We start from the raw sequence: 23,082 nt of genomic DNA, 5'->3' as shown, positions 1-23,082 counted from the left end.
GTGCACTGGCTTTTGGGGATATTAGTCTTAGGCCATGTCTATATGTAACAGGGTGCTGGCTAGGAGAAACAAGCCAGGCCCCTGTTAGCCCTGTTCCAGGGGAAGAAGGATAATAGTTGGGCTGGCTGAGGGGCCATGCCGTAATTACCAGAATGGGTCCACTTGCAGGCCTAGGTAGCCAGCCTGCCCCATAAAGCTGGCTAAGAGACAGGAAGTAGGGAGAGACTGGAAAGGGAGGAGTGTGGGCTCTAGATCCTTGCTGGCTGGGAAGTTAATCTCCCAGAGTGTTGGCCTCTGTAAATAGCTGTACATAATAGGTGGTGGGAACAGACACAAACAATAAAAGGACACGGGTGCTGCACTTCAGTTGGTCTGTGACTGTGTTTGTGGAGGGTCTGGGAGAAGGCACTGCCACACTACGCTACAAACTGATATAGACTGAACTTACGTTGGCATACGGCCACTGCAGTTATTAAATTGCTTGTGTGCACGCACGCACGCTCGGCTCCTGGTGTCAGTGGTGTGCGTCCTCACCAGGAGCTCTTGTATTGATTGTATCCTCAGGGTGAGGCATTGTGGGACAGCTCCTGGAGGCCAGTAACAGTTGATGTAAGCAACGCAGTCTACACTGACACACATTGACCTAACTACATTGACTAGAACTCTATACCACTCGGGGAAGCGGTGTTACTAAATCAGTGTAGAGGGGCACTTACGTCAGTGGGAGCCAAATTGAAGTGAAGACACTTCCACACCTAGGTCAACACAAGGCAGCTTATGTTGATCTAACCCTGTACTGTAGGCCTGGGCACCTATTTCTCTCTGTTCATTATAGAGGATTGGTGCCTAATTCAGCTTTTGCGGCACCTGGTGTTGTTCCAGTGATTTTCTACGTGCTGCGAAGTGAAGTGTTGGAACATTCAGCCTTGCAGCACCTTTGTGGCTCTGGGCCTTTAACTCTCTGCCCTCTCATGTATAGAATAGAACATAATAGGTCTTTGAAAGGGCCACCAACAAAACAATCCTCCAAAGAGGAGACTGGATTGGGCTGGGCTGGTGGCTAGTACTCAGCAATGCCATGTGAGAAGCGTAAGTTTTGGTCCTGGTTTGTTGCTTGGTCCTAGCACCGAAATCCCTGCAGCGGTGGGGTAACAGAAAACAAGGCTGTACTGTCTCAAGAGTGGGCAGTGGACACCTTGTGTAACCATTGGGCTCCAAAGAGAGTGTTCTCAATCATGTCTTCTTGCCCAAGAAAGGTCATGGAGAGACAGTGCCTCCCATGAAGGGGCCCAAAACTGGGATTCTTCCTGAGAACATCCTCCCCACCCCCCACACACCTATCAATCAAATGTGACCAGCTGACATCCAATAAAAACACATGGAAAATTAAACCATTAAATAATTAACTGCAACAAAGTGGGGGCAATATATCTTTAATTTTTTTTTTTAAGTATTACAGTATATTCTTATAAAAAGGTGCAGATAAAAAGGACACTACAGGTTTTTTACATTTAATTCATTTATAGTCTTAAACTGACCAAGAAATGAGGATACACTAAGGCATTACAGCAGCACCGGACCTCTCTCCAGCTCCTGCAGGCAGCACTATGCCTTCTAATTTAGCATGTGGGGGAATCCAAAAGTGGCCAGCAAATTTCAAGTTAACCTAATGCAAGGAAGTGAGACAGCTGGCTGAGATGAGGTCCTACCAGGAGCAAGCACTGGTCTGAAACATCTGACGTTTCCTTTCAGCACTGTGATGTTTTTTTTCGGAAGCCTTTCCAGATGGCGGTTAGAAGGAGGGACATTAGCTGGGCACAGAGGGCTTGTGTCTGGTGATAAGCCCTTCTAACAATGTACTGTATGGAATTTATGGAACATGCTGTAGGCAACACAAAAGCAAACTAATGGAGTCAGATGCTGATCCCAGTTATATTGGTGTAAATCCAGGGCAGACTGACCTGACCTCATCGGATCTGGATTTATCCTACTAACAGAAGAATCTGGCCGTAAAGATCTATAGAATGTTCCTCCAAGAATGAGAACAACATAGTGAAGGGCTTTATGACTCTCCCAAGTATCTTAAAGACACCACCATTAGAGAATCCATACTCCTGTTCTGCGCTGGCAAACACATGTAGCCCTACGAGTTCACAGGTGCTATGTTAGGCAAAATGTGGACAGCTTTGTTTTTGCCACAAATCCCATAAGGATTAAGTAGCCTTAATCAAACTGCCCATTGGGATCAGTAGTTGGGTGGAGCCAATCCATGGGAGATGTATGTGCAGGATTTAAACTTACATTAAACAACAAAAAAAATCTAACCCTTACAGTTGTAAAGAAAATCTCCCCAATGTGCAAAAAAAAAAAAAAAAAAAAAAGTGCTATTTCCAAGAGACTGCAGTCAGAAAGGAATGATAGCTCAGAGTGGTGAGGACTGTCTCTGTTTGTCTCAGCAACTTGTTAACTCTGAAGCCTAATGATGATCATGTAAAGGACACATTGTTCTGTGTTGAGCACTTCTGTAGAAGCATCCTGCTCCACTGGGGATTGTGGGCGGAGTCTGAGGAGAGTGCTACCTTTTAGCCCACTGCTCGGGATTCGGATAAAGTAAAATCACAATGTGAATGAAAGTAACAGAGCTGTAATTGGTCTAAAAGAAAAAGCTCGGGAGGCATGGGCCAATGGAGATACAAAACCCCAGGGAACGCTCCCTCCCTGCCCCCTCCAACTGCTGACATGCAGCCCAGCCCGGAATTGCCAAGCAGACCGGCTAGCTGGTGTAATGCCCTGGCACAGTCTCAATAGTCTTTGCTGTAGTGCGGTGCATACATGCAAACATAGCAAACTAAAATAAGGCAAAATAAATAGAGGTGTCAGATTTACAGCTTCCCCCTAGAGCTTCCTAAAAACCTTAATTCTTTTAAAAAACATTTAACCAAAATAAAAAGAAATTACCCAGAAACAAAACTGCATACATCATGTACATCATGAACTGTACAACCCGTCTCCATTCCCCTCAAAGACACTTCGGACACACGCCTCCCCCTCCACTACCCAGCTCAGAGTGCGAGCCCACCTGGAGAGAGGAAACATTCCTCCAAAGAGCTGACCGTCACAGAAATGCCCACGTCGTATCTTTCCCATAAGGCCCCTCACAACCTCTCTCGTTTCCTCGGACACCCCGAGCACATTACAGAAATGCTTCTGAAGAACACCCAAGTCATCTTCCCCTTGGAAAGTCTCTAGCCACTAAGCACTAGTCCTGCTGCTGCCGCCACTGGGGCGGGGTGTGGATTTGGTGCCTGGATCTTCAGTCAGCTGCAGAATGTGGACTGGCCTTTCTGCTCCCATGTTGTGGAGCTGCTTTGATGTCAATTGTCCTGGTCTCTGGAAATGTGACTGATTCAGAAGTGTGACCCAGACCAGAGAGAGCGAGCCAGGGAGGGACTTGACTGAGCACTTGTGCTAATAACTTTTCTGTGGCCCCCTGGGGCAACCTTCTTAACAATAATGGGCTTCCATGGAGATAATTAAGGATGGACTTGGACCCTGGGGGCCAGATTTAAGGAGATAGAAGATACACTCTTCTGTAGCAGTGAGACTCCAGGAGAGGGACTTGGCTCAAGGGAGGACAGGCAATGTTACTCTCAGTTGGGCTGACAACTCTGCCACGGATCCAGACGAGCTGTGCTGGTGGGAAAAGCTTAGGAGAGTGCCAATTGGCACACACCTCTGTCTGTTCAGCCTATCCACTGTTGGGGCCGGGCTGGCCCCTTACAGCTGCCTCATTGCAGAAGTTGAAGCTATGTTGCGTCACTGTAACCTAGTTCCCTGGTAGGGGAACTTCTCACTGCCTGAGGCCTCTGCCAAGGTTTGCAGCAGTATGACTCTAGGATTAACCAAATCCAAGGTCTATTGGTAATTGCCCCGGATAGGTTCTCCTGCGAGCTTGTCCTCTGCACCTTGCACATGCCCTGGCCTTCCTGATCTGTTTACCATTGCCTTTCCTTCCCTAGGATTTGCTAGTGCATAGTGGGCCCATTGTCAGCATCCCTCTGGGGCTGGCAGGAAGGTCTTTAGGAAAGTGGCTGAATCCTTCTTGCTGGCGTAGGGTTTAAGTACTCAAAGAGCTGCTGGGAAGGCTTCAGGAGGTGCCTTTGTTAAGCTAAGAAAGAGGCGATACTTAAAGCTGCCCTCCTGTGGGCTGCTGCTTTCCACCTGCCAACATGCTACCCCAGGGTGCATGCTACAGACATCCCTACCCAGAAGGATCATGGAGGTATCAGAGTGGGGTGGAGCAAGGCCTGGACAGCAGAGAGGCACTTGGGGATTACCAAGGCAATGGCTGAGAAGATTTTGGCTCTAGCAGCAAGTCCGGGAGCTGTGAGATCAAGGGCAGGTCCACAGACATGCAGGACTCCCGTGATTGCAGCTGATCCCTTTAAGGTGAACATGCCATTGGGTCCCCACAAGGGAAAAACTGAGGCTGCACCTACCCTGACTGTTTCAGGGAAACCCTTCCACAGCTGTAGCTTGGTGCACTCCACTGATGCTTGCAATGGCAGGAGTGCTAGTGTGGACTGGCAGGGCTGAGCTAGGACCAGAGCAGCTGGAGATGGGACAGCTCCTGGGATGCTGCAGGGCCGGGCTGAGCCAAGATACAGAGGAGCACAGGGGATGGGGGAAAAGCAGCAGAGCCCCTAAGACATTGCAGGGCAAGTCTCAGATGGGGGAGCAGATCCCAGGGATTGGAGAAGATGGGAAGTTGGGAAAGCACTGCAAACTGAGCCCTCTCATTTAACTGTTCTCTCTCTCTCCCCCTTCAATTCCAACACTTGTATCCTCTTCTTCAATGGAAATGGACATTTTATTTCAAATCTTAGGAAACGCTGGCTCCTAGACTCAGCCAAGAGAAAAAACAACCACCAACCAAAAGCCCAGAACGGAGCTCCTACGGGTTCTTACGGTCTCACAGCAAGCACCAGTCACTGTGTCAGTGATTACAGCCCGTATCCTGTGAATTGTGGGACCCTGCTAAAACAAACTCATTCACTTGAGAACAAAGACTAGGCAGGGCAGCACAACCTTCATTTTCCTTTCTTAGCCAGTTAGCGGCTCTCCAGAGAGCTGTGTTTAAATGGCACAAGGGAGTCGCACTGAGTCACAGCACCCCTACGTCTAAAATCAAGATGGAATGTAGTCCCAGCAAGAAGGTAAGCCCCAGGGCAGGGCCAGCTGCTCTCCATCCCATGTGGCCAGCCAATTTGCATCCCATGAAAACATGTTAACAGGCCTTTCTCCCTGTTGCCACCTGTCAGTGGTAGGAAATGCTGCCAAACTTCATGACTCAACGCTAGTGTGTCCAAGACCTCACCAGGGGCCTCCTCCCAAGAACATTTTGCTATGGGGTAAGTGATCAGAGATAGGGACCATGCTGAAGGTGCCTTACGATTGAAAAAGCAACTTTGATCCAGCATCAGAGACTCAAGCAAAAAAGCATCAGAGACTCAAACACTTGATGCTGAGAAAATGGAACTAGAGTCAATCTATGGGCTCCTGAAGGCTTTTCAGTCACAATAATCTAAATCCAGAGCACGGCCCACAGCTGCCTGGTACAGCCCTATGTGCTTTGTGCATCCGTCTGGGAGCTGGAAGATTTCACTGGCTCCCTTCGACTCTCTCGTACAGAGATCTCTGCAAACCTTGGGCTGGACTGTGCAATTCTGATCAATGGACAGTGGGTTTCTTTGTAACAACCTCCCCCTCTCTGCCTTTGCTACATTCATGGCAGTGCAAGGTGACTAGTGTCAGAAAGCCTAACACAAGCCTGCTGGTGATAAGTACAGGGTGGGGAGATGTTAGCTCATAAATTCAAGGCTCTTCCCCTGAGCTGAGTTCTCTTTGATATCTCAACCCCTGTTGAATTTTCCTTATAAAAATGGATTAGTCTTAGACTGGGGGCCAAGAGGGTACAACTCTAGTGAAACCATGGAGTCACACCTGCTTACACCAGGGCTGAAATCTGACCTTGGTACTAAACTGAATTAGTGAGTGAGCACTAAAACCAGGGAAGATAAACCAGGTTAAAAAAATCCCAATATTTATAATCCTTAAAAATCTCAGACTTGGAATTTGGAGACTACCAAACACTAAACTCAATGTATACCAATCTGGCACCTATGACAATCTCATATGGCTCTCACAGGGTGGGTTATATGGCATGCTTTAAGAAAATAGTGTTGGAATAGAGCACTGATCTAGTACAGAGGCAGCAGAAGCTTGTGAATGTAATTTACAAAAAAAAGACATTTTTTAAAAATCTATTTTGGAGTTTTTAAAAAATTGCTTACAAATGTAAGTTTTTTTTTCCTTAAACTTTCAAAACCCGGTATGAAAATACAAAATCTCTCTCCTAAAAGGTGCCTGGGTCTGCCACAATGGACATTTCTGTTAACTGCTAATCCTCAAGGGGGAAGGGAATAATACTGAAGGAGAATGCACGCAGCTCTTGTAAGATACCAACTCTTCACCATGAGTATTCTGCAGAGGTGCAGTGGTCTGGAATGTCATCAATAGGGAAATTCTAGGGTGGGAGACTCAAAATACAGTAAACATTACAGTTAAACTTTTTTTCTTATCTCCATAGTTTACATAATTATTTAACCTTCCAAGAGTTCAGAGAACCTCCACAGTGTGTTTCCCCGATGTTGTCTGAATATAATACTGATCAGGCAGTGTGCCTGGGGCATGGAGTTTTGTCCTGCAGACTCAATGCTGAGCCTGAGATTAAGTGACATTTGGAGAAAAATAAAGCCAAGTAATTAAAGTGACGAACTGATCTGTTTCTGACTTCCTCCAGATTCTACAAGATTTCCTGCTGTTTGTTTTTTAATGCATATTTTGCGGAAGATGGGTCTCTTTCTCTCATCTAGTATCACATCCAGAATACTACTGTCTTTCTCCTCCTTTTTCTCTCCGTGGAAAGATAACCAAAAAGTTCACTTAAGGAAGACAAGACAAATGAAACCGTGACAACTTGCATAAGTTAGTCTCATTTCTAGAGTCGTGAAGGTGAACAGACATAGCAACAAAATAGTCAGTGTCTTTCTTGTTGGCTTGTTTGTTTTTGGCTGTGTGCTTTACATTTTTATTTTTTAATACAAACATTCCTATTAATTAAACACTAATTTTCAAAGCCCTCGACCCATTCAGATCTGTGTCCTCCTGATTAATTCCTGTCTTGTTTATGGCACCTTCATTGCAAACATCATCTTCCAAGTAGAAAAGACCCTGGGGAACATGGCTGTCCTTTGACATCACATATTATGATGTTTTATGGTTCCCACAGGGGTTTGCTGAGAAGGCCAACTTCCTAGATGCAAGCTCTAGTTCGTTCCAATAAAGTTGTAGCTGGTACCAAGTGGAAAAAAATATCCCATTTCCATTGTCAGTGATCTCGTTTAACTGTCTTTATTTAGGACCTTGTGATGATCCCATACAGTTCCCAATTTCCACTGGGTTGCACTAACAAAATGATGCAAAAGCAGTGTGAAATTATCAGCACTGGGTGGCTATTACCCTCCTACCCTTGGGCAATGGTAGTAGGCTCTAAGAGCATCTGGATCTGGCCCCGATCGGCTGTGGATTCATTTTCTAGACTCCAACGTAGAGCACCCATTCTAGAACATGTATTTCACTCTCTCCCAACTTTTCAGGTTCTAGAACATCCCTAGAAGCTTCAACAGGTTCCAGAAAATGGCTTTAACAAAAAAAAAAATTCAAAAAAAGAAGTTTTGTAAATGGTTTCATCAATTCTGATTATGGATTTCGAGACAGGATTCCATCTCATTTCCAAACCCCATCCTTCCCCTCTGAGCGTCATTTGCTTTGGCTACTATAGGCCACAAAAGCACAAATAAAAATACACAGTACATGAGATCAAAAGCATTTTTCAGATTCTCATCAATGACTCTTTATAAATCCAGTTCTGGAAAGGAACTCCATGGCAAACTCCCGAAGGTTGCTCCAGATCTCGAGAAGGTGTCAGGTTTGTTCAGAGCCAGCCTGAGATGTTATGGTCTTGCTTAGTCTCAACAGATGGAGAACACTACTTGTTTGTACTTTGGCATACAGCGAACAATCTTCCCCCAGCTGCCGAGTGGTCCACAAGGCCCAAGTGCTTTCTGTTGTCATCAACAGGCCTTTGCTGAGCTTGGAGGCAAGACTCCCAGAAGCAAATCAGCCAACGATCCAAATGGCCCAGTCACAAACCCTGCTGGCTCCACAGAGGCACTTTTACAGCCATTCCACATTAGGCGCATGGGGGAGGTGTGGGACGGGAGGAAAGTTGGTCATGAAAAGGTAACATCTCTAGCTACGGGCTGGGGGAGCCCTTGGGGGCAACCATCAGCCAATTGCTGTCACACACATTCATCTTTCTTCATTTGTTCTTCGTCATCATCTTCTTTGTGTTTGTTCTATTTCTTTTAACGTCCCCTCCTTCCTTTTGTTGTTAATAATTTAGTTTGGTCACCGCACGCTCCCGACTCGTCTCCAAGCCTTGGTTCCCTGAACGCTTACGGTTGCGCTTGAGCTTGGATAAGTCTTTGTCGAAGACCTCGCCCGACCTGAGGGCTGACACCAGGTCGTCGAACTCTCCACTCTCCTCGGAGATGCTGCCGGCCTTTGCTTTCTTTTGTCGCCTTTCTTTATCCCTCTGCTCTTTCAGCTGTTGAGGAAGACACATGGATTTAGGCTTGGCTGGGGCTGGACAGAACATTGTATTGTTAAGGGACGTTGTCAAGCAGGCACTAAGATACTACAGTGATTGCCATAATGTGGAAAGCTAGATTACAGAGGGGGGCTCAGTCCTGAGCCCTGCTGCACATGGAGGAGAAAGAAGGCATAAGAAACCCCCTCAAATCCTATGCCTGAGCCTGTGTGGGTGATAGCAGCCATACTGGGCTGCTCCTCTATTTTCCTGTGCAGGGGGTAAGGAGTGGGTGGAGCCTTGTCTACCCTTCCTTGCCCCCCAATGCCACAGCTCTGCATTGAACCCAGCATTAAAGGGGGAAGCAAGTAATCTGCAGATATTTCCCTCCTGGAGCAAGGGAGAAGCAGAGACCAAATTCAGAGTTACAATTTGGTTCATGTCCTGCTCTTGGGGCAGTGGCAGCTACATGCTACACCTTATTCAGACTGGGTTGGAAGGTTACAGTCCAGCCCATAGATGAAAAGAGGAGAGAGTATAGACAGATGTAGCTTAGGCCCCAAACTAAGCACAGGGTGTGCTAATAAACCCAAATAGGAATAGAAATGTGGTTATTCAATCAAATCATATGCATTAGGATGGAGTCAGTCTCTTACAATGATGGGAACACAAAGTCAACAGAAAGAGATGCCAATTATAAACAAAAAGTGAAGAAGACCAGCCAAATTGCACTGTCCAACTTGAAGATGCAGAAAGTCAACTAACAGTATCAGTGATGAAAAAGAACAGTCAATTTTTATTTATTTATTTATTTTTAAAGTTTACTAGCCGAGTTCTTCTCTGGGTGATGCCCTGCTTCCCAGGAGTGACACCAGCAAGGAGTCTGGCCATATGAGTTTGTCTCGCTAACATCCATCTAAGCTTCCCTGCACTGGCTGGCTCCTTGGGTTAGGACTGGTGATCTGTCCCACAAGCACAGACCCAACCGCGATGCTCTCATTCTCTGTGTCAGCCCCTGGGATGCAGGAGATGCACCTCCATATATCAACTACAACCCTTCTCTGAGTCAGTGAAGGGGTCCTATGCACTACCTCTTCCCTGAAGCACGGTGGCTGATAGGAAGCATTCAGGAAAGTGGGTTACAACAGGGAAAGATTTTCTGGAAAGAAGGATCCCATCAAGTTTGAATACGGGACATGGGAACATACCCCTCCTCCACCAACCTACACAGGAAATAAACCTAAATTGCAATGTGCAACATCCCCTGCTATTCCAGTTCTGACCACACACAGCTTTTTCAGTGCCCCACACTCTTGGCCTGCAGCACCCCCTGCTATCCCAGCCCTGGGCTCCCCACACATAGGTCTGCCCATGCCCCACACCCCTGACCTGCAGATCTTCTGCTATCCCAGGCTGTTGAGGCATCTCAGTGCTGGTGACTTACAATATCCACACTTTAACAATGAACCACTTCACTTTTAAATACTAAGCACTAATAAATCGATGCCAAGTACTGGCATTTTAAATCCCCTCGTACAGCAACTCTAAGGATGATGCTGAAGTCCTGGGATTTCTCCTTAATCCCCCCTCCACCTCTGAACCAAGCCAACAGAGTAGTTTAAACATAAATAAATAAAAATAATAATTAAAAAAGCTCAAAGCAGCAATCCTACTAAGCAAGCCCTGGGTAGCAGTAGCTGCTGGAATTAAAGTGCTGGCAGCACAAAAGGAGGTAGAGGAATGCTGAGCTGTTCTCAGGCCTGAGGAACAGGAGAGGTTAGTTCACCCCAACCCCCAGGGACCCACACATCAGAGTTTCAACAGGAGAATCAATGATGCATGCACGTTCTCCTGCCCTGTCAGGGCTGAAGGCAGCCTGAGTAACTAAGGCATTGAGGGCAGCCAGGGGAAAGGCTGCTGGTATCTGCAAGGCAGGCACCAGTGTGTTCCTATGTCACAACACACTGTCTGGGGACAGGCACAGAACAGATGATAATCCAGTCTGAACGAAAGCAGCCCAATTGGCAGGACTGAGGGAGATCTGGTGCCAAGTGCTTCAAAACAGGAATATCAGTCCTAAAGAAGGACTGTGCAGGGGAGGCAGCCCAACAGCCAGATGGCAACCTCCAGCTGTGGGGAGGGAGGCACCCAGATGTCAAGAAAGCAGCTTGGGGGCTGGGACAGCATGCCCTGGTTTGACAGGGCAGCACAACCTTTTCGGGGGAGAAGAGTGCAGAAAAGATCCCTGGGGGCTGGAAGCCCCTCTTGTCAGCCCTGGGATTTCAAGGCAGCCACCAGATGTTTCCCCTGATGACTGAGAACGCTGTGTTACAAGGCCTGTAGTGGGAGGGAAAGCACACAGCCAAGGAGCACTTTGGCAGGAGGGGGAGTGGGAGGACAGGCAGCCGGGAGAGGAGATGAGAAATGAGGGACAGGTGGAGGAGAGCCAGGCTTGCGGGAGCAAAGGAGACAGTGAGAGGTGGGGTCTGAAGCAGTGGCAGGGATGGAACATGAGCAAGGAAATCGTCTCACTTGGCCTTGTTCTCTTGAGAACAAGGAAAGAGGCATCCCCTCCCCCATGCCTCTTCCCCCAGGTTCTCACCATGGCCTCCATGCGTGCCCTGCGCTCCTCCTCCTCTTTCTTCTTCCTCATATTCTCCAGATCTTGTTTGGCCTCTGTGAACGACTGCAGGAAGGTGTCGAAGATGCCAAAAAATTCATCTGGCTGCATCTTGCCCTCATTCTCTCCAAAATGCTTCAGCGCCTTGGCGTACTGTCAGACAGGGAAAAGAACAGAACACGAGCATGGCAATTAGAGGGGCTGTTCAAGGGGGTCAAGGAGATAAAGCTTAGGGATGGCTTTGCACCACACTCAAGCCTCTTCAGGTTCTTTTGTGGCCAATGAGAAATCACCTCCGCAATCCCCTGCTAGCGAAGAAAAGCCCATTTGATCTCTCCCCTAAATTCACCCTGAAGAAGATGCTCCCCTAACTAGCCAGTTGGCATTTGCAGGCAGATTTGGAGGGCACCAGCTAAGCACCCATGTCAAAAAAAACAATGCCCAGTGCCTGAGGGCCACAGAGTCATTTCAGAGAGCAGCTGTCCAGCCACACCTCAGCACATCACTGTAACCAATGAGGGAATGAGTGCTAAACTGTGCCTGATCACATCAGCCTCCTCCCCCACCTCTCCCCTCTGGGTCAATTGATAACATGGCTGGGGTTAAGGGACTCTTGCTGTAACATGACGGTCTGTTCCATCATTGGCCTTTTGCGGTGTAATCCATCAATGTGGAGATCGCTGAGCAAACATAAAAGCAGTTGCCTGTCAGAAACCAGGCTGCAAACAGACAGGGCAGGAGAGGAGAGTAAGGAAAGCAGCCAGCTTTCCCAGGCGGACTTAAAAGAGAGCGGAAACATCAGAAGTGGCCTGTATTTTACAAGGCAAATGCTGAGCCTATAGGAAGCATTTGGAGGCTGCCAACTGGCATGACTTCAGTAACAGGGCAGCCTTGATCTGGCAGTGGTGAAGTCACAGCAAAGCCTGGCTCTGGGTCATGAGCCCTGCAGCTCTGACAGAGACACACCATTAGCAGTACACGCACACATCATCATACTCATCCACTCATCCACAGCCATAAACTCACACGCACCCACGTACCCTGCTGCCGATACTCACACAGAGCCATACGCCCTCTCGACGATACTCTTGCTCCCAACACTGATCCACGCACACACTAGCACCCATAGGCACTCTCAGCCAACACATACGTATCTACACACACCCCCAGTGTAGATATTCATACCCTCCCCACAGACACACCTCCGTCAAACCACACCATGACTCTTGCAGGCTATAGATTCACTGCATGTGATCATTACAGAGTGTTTCAGGTGCACACCCTATTAATACAAATGACAACAGTCCTGGTCCATGGCAGGGCCATCCTTAGCCATAGGCAGAACAGGCAGTCATCTAGGGCACTATTAGGTCTGGGGGCACTGCTCTGCCGGGCGCACAGATGGGAAGCAGTGGAGCATGTAAGAGAGGCAGCTGGGTCTTCGAGAGAGCCGAATGTCACACAGTCTGAGGGAGGGGATTGGCTGCTGGGGTCTTTGGGAAGGGGGAGGAAGGAACTCACCTGTAGGGTGACCAGGTGTCCGGATTTTATAAGGACAGTCCCGATTTTTGGGTCTTTTTCTTATATAGGCTCCTATTTACCCCCCACCCCCCATCCTGATTTTTCACATTTGCTGTCTGGTCACCCTAGGTGCGGGTATTTGGTGCCTATATAAGACAAAAGCCCAAATATCGGGACTGGCCCTATAAAATCAGGACATCTGGATCTGGTCACTCTAGCTGGGGAGTACATCTCTCTCCCGGGCTGGCAGTGATCCATCTCATCCGGGGGGACCTGCGCAGGGCAGGATGAGCTGCTGTGGCTCCATGGGTGCCCCGTCCCTGAGATCAGATGCTGTGCTAATTCACCATGGTCCGGGGTGCTGGCAGTGGTGCCCATTGGCATGTGATCAGACCTGTTACCACTCTGCACCCCAAAGAGGTGGATTTTGGGGTCCTGCAGTTTTCCATCTATCTCCCCCTCTACTGCAGCTGTTGGACCAGCAGGCTGGGGGATTAGCCAAGCCTGAAAACAGTACTGTGTTTCCATTTAGATTGTCATTTAACAAATTTGTTCGCCAAAAATGTTTGCTAACAATCCTGAATTCAATTTCAACATTTTTTTTAAAATCAGTATCTTAGCCCAAAAAAATTTATTTGTGACAAGTTTGGTATGGAGAAGGGAGTGGACCAGTTTTCATTAGAGAAACAAAAAATGTTGACTGACTTTCCTATATCCCTGTTACTGCTAAATAGAGCCCTCCAACAACTGTAATATGCTCATCTCCTTATTAGTGTATAGAGCAGGGATCGGCAACCTACGGCACACGTGTCAAAGGTGGCACGCAAGCTGATTTTTGATGGCACGCAGCAGTGGGCCTAGCGGCTCAGCCTGCCGCTGCTCTGCGGTTCCGCCTGCTGCCCCATTGCCACCTAGGGTCCCGGCCTCTGGCCCCACTCAGCATCCACTGCTGGCCTGGGGACCCCTAAGGAACCCCAGGCTGGCATCGGGCCGAGCAAGCCGGCAGCCGAGATCCTGCCTGAGCCACTCAACCCGCTGTCGGCCTGGGGTTCCATTTACTCAGCTGGTAGGTGGGCTGAGCTGGACTAAATTCAATGAAATAGGAAAACAAGAGCAACTAATGACAAAGTGCAAGAACCTAGAGCAGTGGTCCCCAACCTTTTTCATCTGGCGGGTGTCAGCCGAAGGACCGTGGCGGTGGACGAGCCTCCGCCAAAATGCAGCAGAAATTTGGTGGCATTTCAGCGGCGACGCTTCTGGATGATGATGCTTGTCGGCGGCAAGTGGTGTTGCTGCTGAAATGCTGCCGAATTTCAGTGGCACTTCGGCGGATGCTCATCCGCTGGCCAGTACACAGGTGCACTGAGAGGCCCCTGTGGGCACCATGGCACCCTCAGGCACCACGTTGGGGACCCCTGACCTAGAGAGCCTCCTGAAGCACGGCGATCGTTTTGATTTAAATGGACTTGAACTGTACGAAGAATTGAGTACACTGTCATCAATGCTGCCACATACAAAATTGATGATGGACACTGTACAGTTTATTCATACCAGCAAACTTGTTGACATATATCCTAATGTGTACGTTGCCACTCATATTCTACTGACAATTCCTGTAACAGTAGCATCAGGAGAACGGAGTTTCTCAAAACTAAAGCTCATTAAAAACGATCTCCGCTCTACAAGGAGTCAGGAACACTTGACTGGTCTTGCTGTTCTTGCAGCCGAACAAGACATCACTTTGTCTTTGTCATACGATGACATTATTACTGATTTTGCAGCCAAAAGAGCCAGAAAGATTGCTTTTAATTGAAAACAAATCCTTGTTTCAATACCTCTTCATATCAATTTCCAATAAAATATTGACAAATTAAAAAAATTATATTATTTGCATCATTCTGTCAAATCAGAATTTTTTCTATATTGTGTTACTTCTTTAGTGCTAGTCCATCAGCATTACGGAGTGCTTCATTAAGTTACACTGGTTTTAACAACATGCATGTGGCAAGTTTTCCAGCTCTGTAAGCTTATGTTTGTGTTGTTAAGAGCAAGACAGGCACAGGGGCACCAGTTTAATAATCCCGTCTAGGGCACCATAAATCGTAAGGACGGCACTGGTCCATGGGGTGACAATCCAGCTGCCCATTCCCTACTTAAGTGTTTTTATATAATGTGAGAGAGACCAGGAGCTGTGCAGTTTGTAGCCCAAACAGGAAATGAGCGAGACACTCTGGGATCCAGCCTCAGAAGCCCCTGCAACTCCGATGACTGCACTAGGACTGACATTGGGAGAGGAACAGCATAAGCACCACCACCCAACCTACATTGAAGGGGAAAGAAATCCCTTAACAAAAATGGGTGAAGGAACAGTTTGTTTCTGACACTGCCTGTGAAATTTTGCAATTCTCCCCACACTCCCTCTTCTTTGCTCTTCCTGCCAGGCTCATCCAAAGCAGTTTGCAGCAATAGTCTAGTTCTTTTAAACAGTTGCTTTTTGGCAAAAAAAAAAAAACCCAAACAACAGAGAAATTCAGAGTAGCTGACCTTAAACAAAATTTGCTGCAAGCAGCACAAGTTGCGAGCATGACAAGAGAATCAGAGACTGCAGGGCACAAATTCAGGATGGCAATGGATGCCTGTTGTGTTGAGTTTAACCCCCATCTCTGGACATATATATTTAGAAAATTACGGTACAGAGTAAGCATTATATCTTTTGGGGGACTCCAGCCCTTCCCCAGGGACACCAGAGGTTGTGGAGATGGCCCCAATGGAACCTGAAAAAGAAGATCCATTTGCTAAGTTCTCTCTTTTTACCATTAGAGGCCAATCAGCCAAGGGAGGCCAGGGGGAGAGGTGAAGAAAGAGGGGAGACCTCTGTAGTGCACAGACACTGCCATCACGCACAGAACAAAGAGCCCAGAACATTCTACTACGACGGGGGACAGACCTAGTCAGGGATTCCTTTCCCATTTAACTCATTGCTGTGGTTTGCAGAGAACTAAAAAGTAAGGCACAAATCAAGACCAGCGACATTCCTTCCCCACACAAAACATGCACAAAAATGGTCACTCTCTTGTTCTAGGCAATTTCCTGCCCTTTGAACTCCCACAAAATTTGCCAGAATGACTCTTATCTACTCAAAGGTGGGCCAGAATCCAAATTCTCAACTCTGTACAGCTTCTCACTAGTATCTAGATCACAAAGGATAAGAGGTTATTACTGCTGCCAGCAGGAAGAGTTGCTCTGTTAGACCAAGTGACAGAAGCTTGTGCTTTTAGCACTGGAGATCCTGGGTTTAGTCCCTGGCAACACCACACAATGGGCAGTCATTACATCTAGCCAAGGTCAGTGTTTGTCACAGAGGTTCTTGTAGGTAGGGATGGGAGCACCAGTGCAGAAACTGAATGAATCTTAACATTGCTCTGGATTATAGAACTTTGGGAAGGTGAGTGAGATGGTGCACAAACACTAACTGGTTCAAACCAGTGGGGAGGGAGGGGGGGCAATCCCACGAGTATGTAAGTATTGCCTAGTCCCCCCTTTCCTGGGCCTCTTGAATCCTGCCTACATATAACATGTGTGTAGTTCCCAAGTGCCATTCTTAATTCCCTCAAAAGGGGGGAACCTGCATGCACACGCTCTACACTCCTGCTGCCATTTGCCCAATGGCTACCATGCACCAGCTACTCTTGCTTCATCAGCAGGGATGCTCTGGTCATTGCTCCGCCCACTAAATGGTGTCACAGAGTTCCACTGTCTCCTTCGAGGCACAATACCCTCAAAGAAAAATAACTATTGGAGAGTCTTATAAATATAACTGGTTCTAAATTTTGAAGTAATGTTGAGGAAGGACTGTGTTGAATGCACTCTGACACCTCATGATGCCACATTCGCTTACTGTAAAGCAATGAAATATGAAAGGTAGAAACATACAAGCTACAATTATACAAAAGGTAACAAATGAACTATGAAACAAAATTATGGTTCATTTAATTAAATGTTTTCTCTCTGGTTCCCACTCAAAAAAAGCGATAGGAGCAGAGGAATATGAACCAGAAGAATGGATTCTAGACCCAACTCTGCCACCAATATGACTTTCTGCTAGTCCAGTGGCAGTCATTAGGTGGACCACGGGCCAAATCCAGACTGCTAGACGCTTTTGAATGGACCCCAAAAATCTTATTTACTTATTATTTTCTTCTCTGGAGTTTGGACCTTGACTATACTTTGACCACAAAATTTGGACCTTAACAAAAAATAATTTACTACCCCTGTTAGTCACTTTCCTGTCTGTACTTCAGTTTCCCCATGTGTTACATGAGGATGGTAGATCCTTATCCTCTACTTCATATGGGAGTTGCAAAGATTAGTTAGTCAATGTCTGAAGACTACTCTAAATGCAAGTATCACTGAAGCTGGGATGCTAAGGAAACCTCATGTTGTCTTCATACCCTTTAAACACACCCCTCTATTTTAGTACTTTCTCTACTTATCAACTGTATCGGTTTTGCAACAAGTGCTTCTCATAACTTATCATCTCCACCCAGGACACTCCACTGTAAACACATTACTTTCCCAGTGCCCACCCTACAGTGCATGAGCAGCATGTGATGCATTCCCACAGCCTTTACCTTAAAAGCAGCTTTGAAGTGTAAAATGGTCGGGATCATGTGGTGGGTGATTACCACTCAATGGGCCTCCTTGTTGAAGTGGAAATTTCTGATTGCCTGGCTTATCCCCGGCTGGCTGCTCATTAACTCTGCATGTGTGTGTCCTCAGGCTGAGCCTGCTGTGTGCTCCTGGGCTGTCACAATTCTTTACAAGAGCTGTCGGCCTTACCAAGAAATGACACGTTAATCTTCTTTGAAATAGTGAATTACACACGCCCTAGCGTCTGAGACAGCCCTGCTGCATTTCATGCCTCTTTGTGTCAACTCCAGTCCACATCTCAGAGACACTCCAGGAGGTTATTCTGGACTACAGGTGGTTCCTTCATTTAGTACCCTCTACAGTGGGCACAGAGACCTGAAGATGGGTTTGCCATGAACCTTCTGCCCTCTCCGCTCATGGATAGATGAACTATTCTCCGAGGTGCCATCAAGCCTTCATCATTTGGGCCCTGTTTGTGGCAGGTAATTGTGGGGTTCCTGATAGGCATAATGCTGCATTCTCAATAAGCGGACACAAAAAAAATTGATTGAGCTTGTATCACTTCCTCTAATGATCTCGTCAATGCTTCTAGCATAAGTAGCATCAGCCCTGCCCATTACTTGAATGAGAGCCCTCCACCGAAACCACAGTATGCTGCAGGAAGTAGTACTGGTGATTCAGCAGGTGGTACTTCTCTCTCTGACTCGGTCCCTTCCTCCCACTCCCCTGGTGTAGGAAGGTGCTATGCTGCTGCAAGTGACATCTTTGGGGTTAGGACTACATCCCAAGCTCTCATAACCAGACATCACTGATCAGATTGCTGACCAGGCTGAACCCACCAGAGCCAGAATGCTCCAGAAGACAGGCCACTGCCCTGGGAATCAGAATATCTCAGTTGTATTCCCGATTCTGCCACTGATGCTTTTGGTGACCCTGGGCAAGTCAGCTAGGGTACAACTACATAGCACTTAAACACCCACTGCTGGCCCAGGTCAGCAGCCTGGGGCTAAGGGGCTGTTCAGGGGTGTAGAGATTCGAGCTTGGGCTCTGGGACCTGTGAGTTCAAGTCAGCTAACTTGGACCAGCCATGGGTCTTTTATTCCATTGTAGACATACCATGAACCTCTTTGGCTCAGCTTCCTTTTGTGACATGAGAACAATGGTACTTATGGCAGACTCTGTCGTAAAGTGCTTTGAAATCCACATATGAAAATTATGTAAGTACTAAGCATTATATTATGTTGTGATATTCTGTGATGTCAGGCTCTGGAACATGGATAGAAACTTGCTTATTACTTAAGGCATTTGGGGGAAGATATATGGCAAAGCAAGATGGAAAATGTGGGTTTTTGGGTGGAGGGAGGATAACAACATGGGCTGGTATATATTTTTCATTAAAATAAATTCATTTCGACAACTTATCACTCCTCCATCTCATGATATAGCAAGTCTGTAACTTGTTGCCAACTCTCCTCCCCCTGCCAAACTTTCCACTGAATTCCTCTCTTTGCCAAAGCAAATGGTTTAGACAGTTGTTTATTTTAAAAAGTTATTTCAACAAGGAGACGGAAAACGGGACGGCAGCACATGCTCGCAGCTGTGCCCGCCAATGAAACATCAAGTGGGCTGCAGAGACCCCATTGGAAGCAGCAGGAATGGAGGGTAGGGGCGAGGTGATGTATGTACAGGAGAAAAACCAGCAACAATGAGAATTATCCTGAAGTCTCCAACCGTTCTTGAGGGACTAGCAATGGGAAGAATGAATTACACCACTTGCTCTGAGCAAAATTTAAAGGTCTTCCCTAGTCAAGCAACACCAAAGTTGTTGCTACTAAGCCTCCAATTCTGCAGCAAGGCAGTTCAACTAAATGCTACTCTGCCTTTTATGGGCCTGTTAGGGGAAAGACTCTCATCGATCTTCACAGAGGTTGGACCAGACACTACATCACCTTGAAACCTATTGATCATAAAGGACATTTGAGCTAGCTCCATAGTAGCCAATAGCAACCCTGCTCATGCAGTATAGACACCATGAGCATTTCTGACACATTAGATAACTTGTCCTGGGCCATCTGCATTTCTAATTTAGTGTAGGTCGAATAGGTAATTTATTTACCAAATGGCTCTGTTTGAGATGGCGAGCTTTGGAATCTGTCCATGTCTCTTGGAACCTGCCCCAGCTTGACTGTCCCAATAGTCCATTAGTCTCAGCAGATGACAGAAGTAACCAGTTCCAAAAAACCGACAGGACAACTTTTGTGTTTGAAATGGACATTCTGTCTTTGCCACTTGGACTGAAGTATCCCTGTGCGTCTTGTAGTTCTCTGCCATTAATGGCTATCATCTTAACTGGATTTTCACTTTCCTCTGCTGCTCTTCAGAACAGCGCTACTATGTTTGTCAAATTTACTGGCATCCCGTGGATTCTGACCTCCCATCTCAATGATGCTCAATATTAGTCCCCTGCTTGAGGTATCAGTTCATCGTCAAGCCATAAAAAAAGACTGAGAATGGACAGGCTCCCACCTCCCTTTCGTCTTAACCTTGCCAAGGCTATTTCTTTGTCTTTATTATGCTGTTGTACTGGGCAACTGTAGGCAGCAGGATGCTTGCTGTTGATTTTATATTTATTCCAGTTTCTGTGCTGCAGACCCAGCTTGTGAATTCTAACCATTATGGTAGTGATCATGTCTGAAATATACATAGTGTCTTTCTTCCAGAATGAGCCAAAAAGTGTTTTACAAACAGATTTATTATAAACTATACACACAGAGTGAAGTTCACCCACGTGCAGAGAACAGATACAATGCCGTTGTTTCACTTCAGTGTATCTTCAGCACTTATATGGGACTTTAGTGGTTCAGAGGCCTTATGGGTAAATGTCATCTCTAGCAAGTAGAAAAATAAAATTTAAACCACGGGAAGAACTTGTGAAAAAAATTACATTGATTTGGCCTCAGCATTTGTACTGTTTTCCCACAAAACCAAGAAGGGCAGTTTTCTCAGGTGACATTCACTCTTATCCTGTTTTTCCTATGAAGAAAGCAATTTTTCATCTGGATCAAACTTGTGAAAATTGGTGATAAGTTTTAGGATAGAATTTCTCTCAATCCCTCCCCCTCCGCGCACACAGGAAATGGCAGAAAATATAATCCCTTCATCAAATCTGTGAATTTTCCTTAAAAAAACCAACCCCTCACAGGTGTTATAGTGCACTGAAGGTGAAAAAGCCAGCAACAGAACAGTGCCCAGCACTCTGAATGAACCTATTAAGAGAGTTGGGGTAAACTTTTCAGCTTGACCTTAACCGAGCATCTGTTTTATGCATGCACAGATGATAGTGGTTACAGTATTTCACTTGCAAAGTGAGACGCCAGTATCTGAGACTCTGGCCCTTAAATTTAAAACATCACTTCTTCACTGGGATAATTGGCATCAACTGGTCTTGTTGTTGTCTGTCTAAGACAAGAAGCCAAAGACTGCATGGGCCATGTGAGATTGAACTCCCTCTCCCAACACTAAGTGTGGTGGCTCTGAGGTGCACTGGTGTGGCTGTGGGAGGAGGTGGGGAAACTGCACTACCTGTGTTATACCCGTTCCATGGGTAAATAGACAGCTCTGGTCGGCTATCTTCTATGTTATGGGTAAAATTTAAGGTGTTCGTTTGGTCGAGGATCTATCTGAGAGATTGCTTCTCCTTCCATTCCGTGTTGGGTTCAGTGGAGGTATTGAGCGGCAGAGTGAAGGCGGCAGGTGGGATGTTCTCCACAAAGGACCTTCAGCTTTGGAACTCGTTCCATGCCCTTAGTCCCAAATAGCTTGACTCTACTGTCCTCCAGACCAGGCCAGGCTGTAAGGCCCTTTGTATCACTTAGCAGTGAGGAAATGGGAAGACTTCCGTAGGAGCTTTTACTGCTAGATCATTGTTGGTTGGCACTCCGCTGATTTGTCTACTGGAGTGGTCTCTTATCAATGAATATTAGAGAAGCAGAGAGGAGCAAAGGTTTGTAGGGCTCTTTTGGAGCGGATTTCTAATATAAATCTCAATAAATACAGAGCACATTTTGCCAGCACTAAAGACACCTAAAAATCACTTCTCAGGTTTGAAAAGATACTTTGTATTGTTTTAAATCCAAGCTCAGGAAAGATGGCTCTGCCTAACTCCTGGCAACCAATTAGCCAGTACTATATTTAGAACGCTATTCAATCCCAGCTGTTAAAACCAGGACTTCATTATTAAAATCAGTGAGCCAGACCATTTCTTCCAGGGCTTATTAGGATTTTTTTTTCAAGTCTTTCCCCCCACTCCCCATTTCATTTCTAGAAATCAAAAGGAACAGAATAGTGAGATCTCTGTGTTGTGTCCTACTTTTGCTGGGCAGTTGTAGCAGCAGTTTCCATGGCAGGGACAGAGCTCACGATTCAGCAAACACAGAGAGCTCATTGAGTATGGGAGCTGTTATGGGCTCTGGGAAGCACATCTGTTTTGTTGAGAATTTCCCGTTTTGAAAAAGGAGCAGGAGGAGAGAGGGGAAAAAAAGAAGTGAACATGAGAAATAGCACAGTACTGGTAAGGACAGAGAGTCCAAGGCAGCTCAATGCCAGTGGGAGAACCAAAGCTCTAGGTTCAGCAGAAGCTGGAAAGGCATATGTTCAAGAATAGTAGGGGTGTGTTAGGAGAAGGTAATAGGGAATGGGAGAGAGGTTTCCTAAGTATGTTATAGTCATTAAAATAAAACTTCTCTTGTTAAATGCTTTATGTTGGCAAATGAGAAAAAACGTGAGCAACAAGTTCCAGACATATTGGTCCGGCTGTGGGGAGACACTCCAATTATCCTTAAAGCAACAGGATCCCCTTTTTCCTGCCCTGGCCTGATCAAGGAAATATATTGGTGCTCAGAGTGAATGATTTTGTGTGTTTAACCCATTATTGACCCCAAGATAAACCACCTTGTGCCAGTCAGTGCTTGTAAACTGAATGTACTTCTTCTGTGCTACAGCAGCTATAAGAGGGGAGGACAAAGTACATTTTTATAATGATAGGTAAAATGGTTTGGATACTGTAGGAACCAACCCCAAACTCATACTCAAAATTTATACTAAACTGAACCAGAGTCTTCTTGATGGTTGAAATGTCTGCTTACCTCTTGCCTTCCCCCAGCAGCTCTTTTCTTCACTCTTTTGTATCTCTGCAGCTTTTTGATCCCAGACAAGAATAAAAGCCAGAGGTCCAAAATACCCCACAGAATAGGAGTTCTCTTAGGGAAGCCATACTACAACAGAAGTGGAGGGTCTGGAACATAAGCCATCCTTCCCTTGCTATCAGAGCCAAATGAGGACTTTTGTTCAATTTTTGCCATACCAACCAACCAGCTCTTGTTATGATTTCTGTGGTGTGTGCTGTGAGGCAAACGCCGCAACTTTGAAAAGCCAAGTCATCCCCATTGTGATGAAATGTTACATCAGAGCTATGGCACAGCATGGTGACAGGACACTGTATAGTCCTGATCCTCCTCCAGCATCATGCTTGTCCTCTGAAAACCAGGAGGCCTGGCAACCCAGTTACTGATATTTTATT

At 46.4% G+C, this 23,082-nt stretch overlaps 1 protein-coding gene across 2 annotated transcripts in view; it reads right to left on the bottom strand.

The window, feature by feature from the left end:
- Positions 1-1,426: 1,426 nt before the first annotated feature.
- DAAM2 (dishevelled associated activator of morphogenesis 2) overlaps positions 1,427-23,082 on the bottom strand; it is a 266,918-nt gene continuing 245,262 nt past the window's right edge. For both annotated transcript variants that reach the window (XM_030557288.1, XM_030557289.1), the window contains 2 exons: positions 11,316-11,486; positions 1,427-8,731 (listed from right to left, as the gene is read on the bottom strand). In XM_030557288.1, coding sequence (XP_030413148.1) covers positions 8,516-8,731; positions 11,316-11,486 — 387 coding nt within the window. In that variant the 3' untranslated portion in view covers positions 1,427-8,515. The remainder of the gene's footprint in view (positions 8,732-11,315; positions 11,487-23,082) is intronic.

The sequence above is a fragment of the Gopherus evgoodei genome, chromosome 3, assembly GCF_007399415.2.
Source record: "Gopherus evgoodei ecotype Sinaloan lineage chromosome 3, rGopEvg1_v1.p, whole genome shotgun sequence".
Classification (NCBI taxonomy): domain Eukaryota; kingdom Metazoa; phylum Chordata; order Testudines; family Testudinidae; genus Gopherus; species Gopherus evgoodei.
This window is presented reverse-complemented; position numbering and strand designations above follow the sequence as displayed.